General features: G+C 39.9%; 1 protein-coding gene across 2 annotated transcripts in view; it reads right to left on the bottom strand.

Annotated features, from left to right (window-relative positions):
- Nucleotides 1-3,230: 3,230 nt before the first annotated feature.
- LOC124067913 (A disintegrin and metalloproteinase with thrombospondin motifs 2-like) overlaps nucleotides 3,231-7,706 on the bottom strand; it is a 123,379-nt gene continuing 118,903 nt past the window's right edge. For both annotated transcript variants that reach the window (XM_046405693.1, XM_046405692.1), the window contains one exon: nucleotides 3,231-7,704. In XM_046405693.1, the coding sequence (XP_046261649.1) occupies nucleotides 5,318-7,704 (2,387 nt within the window). In that variant the 3' untranslated portion in view covers nucleotides 3,231-5,317. The remainder of the gene's footprint in view (nucleotides 7,705-7,706) is intronic.

The raw sequence follows: 7,706 nt of genomic DNA, 5'->3' as shown, positions 1-7,706 counted from the left end.
CTCTGTTGGATAAATTTCTCCGTCATTAATTATACTATACCTTTAAAACCTAGAAGACAAATGCGTTTGATATTTCACAAGCTGTTTTTCATTGCGCAGGTGACTGAAATGCATTAAGATCTTATGGTTGCCGCTTGTTGACAGCAGTCGATGCAAATCAAGTCTTGAGTCCCACTAAGAAATTTTAGGGTCAGTGTGACCTCTAGCAAGTGACTGAATTTCTGTGCAAAGAGGTACTTTGAAGTAATGAATAATAAAGCACACATTTTAAGGCCAAATAAGCATTTGAGTGTGAATTAAACAGGAAATTTTAAAAGAAGAACCTATTTTTGAGCATTTGGGGAATAAAGACATACACAGACAGTTACATTAAAAAAAAGGCTGTCCATATTGTTGTAAAACTGGTTGTTTTCTTGCTTGAGAGTAAAGATTTGACAGTAAATATGAGGCAGTTTAACAAGGCAAGTTTAGCAAAATTTATTCTCCCTACTCATATTTTGATTACTGCTTAAAACTGAACACATTTTCTTTGTAAAACTTCTGACTACTGTTGTAGGCTAATTCGGTCTTGGGGTTGTAAACAAAAGCATAATAAGTAATTTCAAAGTGGTCAATCTCACAAATATGATCTCTACAGGACATTTTCCTTTTTTTGTGGATTTGACAAACAGAATTTGTCTTGATGTTTATAAGTTACATTTACTGAAGTTAGGTTGATAGAGAGAAATATCATCGCATACAAATTTCACAATGAGCAATCAGGAGCAGGCATTTCTGCTGTAGATCAATACTTCACATTTTACATGATCAATAGATCCGTGTAGGATCACGAGACTGCTCACCAGAGGATTTATGCAAGGGGGAAGAAAACTTGCTTCAGACCCCCCAGTCAAGAAGGTGCCCCTGTGTCTGGGGGGAAAGGCTTTCAGTCTTATAAAGTGTTTGCATGTGTGTGTGTTTGTGTGTGTCAGTGGGGGCAGCATGACCTCAGATGAGTCACATGAGTCACATCTTCTTTCAACCTATAAAAAGATTCCTGGCTTTATCTGGATCACTAATGGACTAGTCACAAGGAACTAAATTTGCCTTGAAGACACATGCACATGTACACAACGGCACGTGGCTGCATTCATCAATGTGCATTCTGATAATGACAAACACCAGGCATAACATGAGAACAACACGAGGTGTACATTTATGAAAGACTTAACATTAAGCACCAGTTATGCTGCCATTTCTACCGTATTTGTTGCTCTGTGTGTGTTTACAGGGAAAGATCTGTCTTATCTGCAGGTTTATTAAAGAATGGGTTGAGTCGATCTTGGCTCTCACGTGAACGCCAGCCCAGAGCCTACTGAGGCTAATCTGTGCATAGCATGACGTGACAGTTAACCACTGTAAGTCATACTCTTGGACACTATTTGATTTTTTTCTCCTATAACAGAATGTAGTGATAATTGATTTTGACAAGAATACCAGTTCCAGACTACTGTAGATTTAGGGGGGGGACAATACATTAAATTAGATCATTTCAGAAAAGACATGTTTTCATACGACAGGACAAAAGGAGGATTAAACACTTCCAGTCCTGTTCAGTGAGCCTTCTCTCCTTCTCATGTACTTATGTGTTCAGGAATTACATTAATGCAGGAAGATCTTTTATGGCTGATAAAAGCTTCGATGTGTGGGTATAGAAAGAGGTGGACAATTTAAGTTTAAGGATGGATAAATGGAAAGCATTTGATTGTTGAGCCTGGTTATTGCTTTTTTATGACTGAGCTTCCATCTGCCAGAGGGATTCTGAGAAACTGTCAAGTGGTCATCCTCTGAAGGGGAAGAGGAGAGTTTCCTTATCCTATTACTTTGTAAGAAGAGTATAGCCAATTAACCTCAAAAGACCAGAGAAGAAAAAAGAAAAGACATCAAATCTTAAAAACTGTGACTCTGAGTGGTGCTCTGTATGTGGGAATTAAACTGCAGTGTTTTAATTAAGATTGTTTATAATCAGATCACCCAGAGAATAGATTCCATGCATTTTTCTCAACTTGTGTATTTTTGTGACTTTGCATTGAACCCTGCATCCCTTTCAAAATGGCCTTTTCATGTATGCATCATTTCAGTCCAACAAAAACTTAGCTTGCATAAATCAACAAGCAGAGCATTTTACACAAAGACAAATATTGACAATTATCCTCAATTGTAAACAAATAGTCCTCTTTATATTGGTTCCAAACCATAAAAATGTAACAACTGAACTTTTGAGGATGCAAATCTTTGACCATGGTCATTTCCTTTCTGATATTATTTGGAGTACACTACACTTTTTGTTTCTCTTTCAGTGGAAAAATGGCATCATTGACCACGCAGTCCTAATTTAATATCCTAATATAAGCTGTTTAGGTGTATTGATAGACACACTGGAACCTTTAATGACTTTAACAAGAGTGGTGTGGATGCTTTAAAAACAAACCCACATTCTCCCTGTTGTCCTGAGGATCTCTAGCCATGCTGTCTGGGTTTCATTTGAAAGGCTTTGATTATTTGCCTTCCCAGCACAAAATGGGTAAACAAAATCCATTACAAAATGAAAATGAAAATTACTTAAAACAAAAATAAAATCAATATCTACATGCTTTTTTAGAAACAGAATCCAACCCTAAATGGAATTTTGAATACCCATGGGTTACAATATTCTGTACGCTATGCTGACACATGCTGGAGCTGATCCCTCAGGAATGACGAGACTGAGCATGTTTTTACTGTATTAAACTTCTTTTAGCAATTACTGACATTTTGGAAACAGTATCACTCCTAATACTTTCACACTCTGAGCCAGATATTATAAATCTGTCAAGATAGAGAGGGAAATAAAAAGGGTTGTTTGAGGCTTGCTTGAGCACAAACATGAATTCAGTAAACACAAATGCAAGTGCTGTGTCTCCCCCTTCCTGCCAGATATTGTATACTGCATGATTGAGGGCTAAATGCGGATTGAAGGAAAACTTAAGAGCATGCCACTGACAATAAAATGATAAACTGACTAATTCGTGCTGTGACGTCTTATATCACAGGGTTAACCTAAACGTCATGCCACAGTGAGGCTCACAGCAGCTGTGACTCACGTTTCTGTTTATCAGGATTGATTGACATAACTATGGCTGCAACCAAAAAAAGATTAAGAACGGCAGCATAATATTTCCACTGGAACAAAAATCACACAACACTGACAGTTTTGCAAAATACCACAGGCACTTAAACTTTAATAAATATTAAACATTACGTTCTTTTCATATGTACAGATATTGTACAGAGATCCACAGGTGCTTTTGCAGCTGCTGCAAATCAAAGATGTACCAATAATAAAAATCTGAAACAATAAAACAAACTGGCCCTTGAGGCTTTTCTATGGATACAGTTAATACAAACAGGCTTGTTTACTATTATGTTTTTGTATTTTTTTTGTGCATAAATAAGTGCATGATGGACATTGCTTATAGCAACAATGAAAAAAGCACCATACTTGACTGATCATTAAAAAAAAAAAAAAACTTCCATTAAATTTCTTTTTTTTTTCTCTTCAAGTTTTTGTTTTTGCACCTAGCTTAATGAGATATCAAAATATACAGTATCACTTCAGGGTGCACCAAGTGTTTAGCAATGCCCTTCACCAGTCCTCCATACTGTACTTTAACTTCTTGAGAGATGGGAGACGCCGAGCAGTCAGACAGACGGTTGCTTTGCCTTTTCAAACAAACTACTCTTTGTCCTGACTCTGAAGTGACAAGGCTTCACCTCCACTAACTCGTTCATGGACCCGTCTCTCCTGCTGATGGCTATTGCTAACCGCAAAGAGGATATGAAACCATGTGCTGACCACCGTTGTGCAACTCTAACTGAACTGCCTTGTGAAACAAGAATCCACTTTGCTTGTTTCAACTCAGTTCCCACTGTGGAGCCCACCCATGTTTTGATCTGAACGTCTGACATGGGGTGCAAGCATACCTCACTCGCTCAGTCAGTATTCTCATTTTACTTCCTGGGGTTGAACAGCAGCTAATTGATGTGTTGGGTTGAGGTGAGTGCATCTGACCAAGTATCCAGGAGGAACACAACAGGGCTTTGAAGCCAATCTGACATAGCGGTCAAACCGTGTAGTGTGATTACAACTTCCCACTCAAAACTTTTCCTGCACACAATAATGTAAAAAAAAAAAAAAAAAAAAAAAAAAAAATGGATTGGAAAGGAGCTGTAAAATGGTGAATAATTTTTTTGACCATCACAACTCACCCACAAAATTACTTGTTTCACCCTGAGAATTGAATCTACAACCTTCTCAAAGTCTAAAATAGTTACAAGGTTAAATTATCAAATCATTTATCCCATTTAAGTTAGCAGGGGGCTAATCCAGAAGTTAGCTGGCTCAGTTTGTGGAAGTCTTTCATGCCCATGCTCTATGGGCACTGGGATTGGTGGGGTATTCACTAAGTTCTGAGTGACTGACTTGGTCACTTGAGTGACCTGAAAACCTGATTCTTCAAAAACTTTAGCTAGTGACTCATACAAACTTGAGCTACCAAAAAGAGTCAAACCTCCCATCTCTATTGAAAAGGCACCATAATCCAAGCAGTGTAAACTTTCACAATTCAATTAAACCAAAAGGAAACTTTCTGATTATATAGCATTTCCATGATGCTTCCAGGCCTCCACAAGCTCCAATTTGCACTGTGTACAGGGTATTCAAAGTGCTGGGCACTTAAAAAGGAACCATCTTGTCCAAACAGTAGCTGCTGTTAGTGGCTGAGTATCAGTTTCTGTTTGTGGGAAAATGGGCTGCAGTCCTGGGCTTTAACATAATATGGAGAATTTTAGTTTGACTTTGTTGCTGTGTTAGTGCCAGTGAGGATAATTTTACAAAATAAATGACATTTTACCTACATCACGTTGAATCACCAAACAAGACTGTGGGTGTAGATAAAAGCTTGGATTCGCAAAGTGCTGGTCAAACGGGATACACGTTTTGCTTCCTTTCTGTTTTACATTATTGCATTAACACAGATGGGGCGATTTGCTTCAAATCTGCAATTGGTTGTAGGCCTGCTCTGAAGGGATTTTCTTGATTCAAAACAACTGTCCAAATGTTTGGACATGATATTCCTAATTGTCATGAAAGTGCCGTAACAAAGGGTTTTATTTAATCATTTATTGAGGAATGGCCTGATAGAAAGCATCATGGCAATTTCGATGGGTTTAAACAAGGCATACAAAAGTCTGTACAGAAAACGTCATCTCTATAAGAGAAATGGGAAGGCTTGGTCCATCATGCTGCGTGGCCTCTCTTCATCCTGAGGAGAAAGTTACGCTTCTCCTCCAGAAGCTCCTGAATGCGCTTGTTCCTGGTTCTCTCTCGGAGACTGACACGACGCTTTGAAATCAAATTGTTCTGCGAGATGTCGTCCACACCTATGATCCTGTTATATATGACGTCGATGGAGTTGTTCTCTTTGTTCTCCTCCGACCTCCGCTGAGATCTTATGGTAGAGGCGGTGACGACTGAAATGGTTGTTTCTTCCATTGCTGGAGTGACGGTAGTGTGAGACGAGGCTGTGACAGGGTCTGAGGCTTTCGTGGGAACAGGGATGCTCACAGGGATGTATTCAGACAGGTCCAACCAGGGTGAGGAAGCAAGGTTTGTCATGTCCTCACTGTTGATGGTTGGGATCACCATGGTGAGGTCTTCGTCCAGCACCATGGCGTCACTGATTACTCCCATGTTGTTGTAGGACACTGTGATGTCATCACCACTGAGAATCATCCCACTGGTAACTGTAACATCACCGCTGTTGGTCATTGCGACATCACTATACGGAGTGGTTCCACTCGGCATGTAGGTGTCTTCAAAATAAGTGGTTTGAGTTGGTGTTACGACATCATCAAAAGTACTGGGTGTTGTGGCAAAAGAACCATGATGCCATGATGATAGTGGAGTTTCCTTCGTAGTTGATGTGTTGTTACTGATGGATGTAACATTGATTCTGGACTCAGGGAAAGGCATAACTGCAGCTGTGGCAGATATGCTAGTGCTGGGTGAGACAGTGAAAGAGAAGTACTCTCTCACTTGTTCTGGACTTGTATGTAGAGTGGGAGCTGTGGTATAATATAAAGAAGTTGTTTTAATTGTTTTCTTGTGTGGATTAGTCTTTTTTGTCAATTTTTTACTTTGATTAACCTTGACCTTAGAGTTTGTAGCATTTTTGGGCCCTGTTTTGGGATTCTTTAGGGGATTTGTCTTTGTTTGATCATGCTTTGCAACTTTCGTCTTTGGCTGAATGTTCTTTTTGGCATTGGCATTGGGTGGATGATCGTTTTTAGGTGTGGGTTTTTTCTCAGAGGTAGTCTTCACTGAAGAAGTCTTTTTAAGAGTGGTCTTTACTGGGGGAGTCTTTTTGGAAGCAGTTTTTGTGAGAGTACTGTTTTTATGATTAGTGTTGGCTGGAGTAATTTTTTTGGGAATAATGTTTGCTGGAGTAGTCTTCTTAGGAGCATTTGGTAGAGTAGCCTTTTTGGGAGTAGTTTTTGCAGGAGTATTCTTTTTGGGTGTAGTTTTTGCCAGAGTAGTCTTTTTGGGTGTTGTTTTTGCCAGAGTAGTCTTTTTAGGAGTGTTTGCTAGAGTAGTCTTTTTGGGACCAGTTTTTGCCGGAGTAGTCTTTTTGGGTGTAGTTTTTGCCAGAGTAGTCTTCTTGGGTGTAGTTTTTGCAGGAGTATTCTTTTTGGGTGTAGTTTTTGCCAGAGTAGTCTTTTTGGGTGTAGTTTTTGCTGGAGTAGTCTTTTTAGGTGTAGGTTTTGCTGGAGTAGTCTTTTTGGGAGTACTTTTTTCTGGTGTATATTTGGGGGAACTGGTGTCCCCTGGACTGTGCACTTTTGGAGTAGTGTTTGTTTTCTTTTTGGGACTGATCTTTGGCTGAATATTTTCTGTTGTTGTATTTGGTAGTGCAGTATTCTTTTTTGGATTGATCTTTGGTGGAAACACCTTTTTGGGCTTTTTCTTTGACAAAATATTCTTCTTGGGCTTGGATTTTAAAGGCATATCTGTTTTTGTACTGCTTTCTGTTGGATTGGTCATTGTTGGATGAGTTGTTGCTGGAAGGTGTGTGGTAATTGTCATGCCAGACATTGTTGGATTATTTGTAGTAATTTGTAACTGTGGATATATACTTTCATCAACACTTGGGGCAGGCATAGGCAGGGGGTAAGCAGTGACACTGGGGGAGGTTGTAATAACTGAGGATGGCGGCATGGAAAAGGTATTGGGGAGAACAGGAACTCTTGTGGTAGACGGCTTGGTAATCATTTGTGTAGCACTTAGTGGGTAAGGAGTGGAATGAGGAGGAGCAGAAGTAGTGGAGGTAGGAGGATGAGTGGTGGTCCAGGGATTGATGATGGAGGATGAAATTGTGGTGAAAAAAGGTTTGGTGGGTTGGATGGAAGTAAAGCCAGAGCTGAGGGTGCTGGTGGGTGAAAAAACTGTCGCACTAGGCCGGATGGAGGTGATAGGGGTGGATCTGGAGGTGGAGTCAGGTAGAGGCCCTGTGATGGTAACATTGCTGCAGGACTTGCAGCACATACGCTGGTAGTCTGGTAGTGAGCAGTACCGCCTCAGCACTTCCATACGACAGAACACTGAGCGGTCTCCATTACAACGCTGGCCT

This window comes from Scatophagus argus, chromosome 12, assembly GCF_020382885.2.
Source record: "Scatophagus argus isolate fScaArg1 chromosome 12, fScaArg1.pri, whole genome shotgun sequence".
Taxonomy (NCBI): domain Eukaryota; kingdom Metazoa; phylum Chordata; class Actinopteri; family Scatophagidae; genus Scatophagus; species Scatophagus argus.
This window is presented reverse-complemented; position numbering and strand designations above follow the sequence as displayed.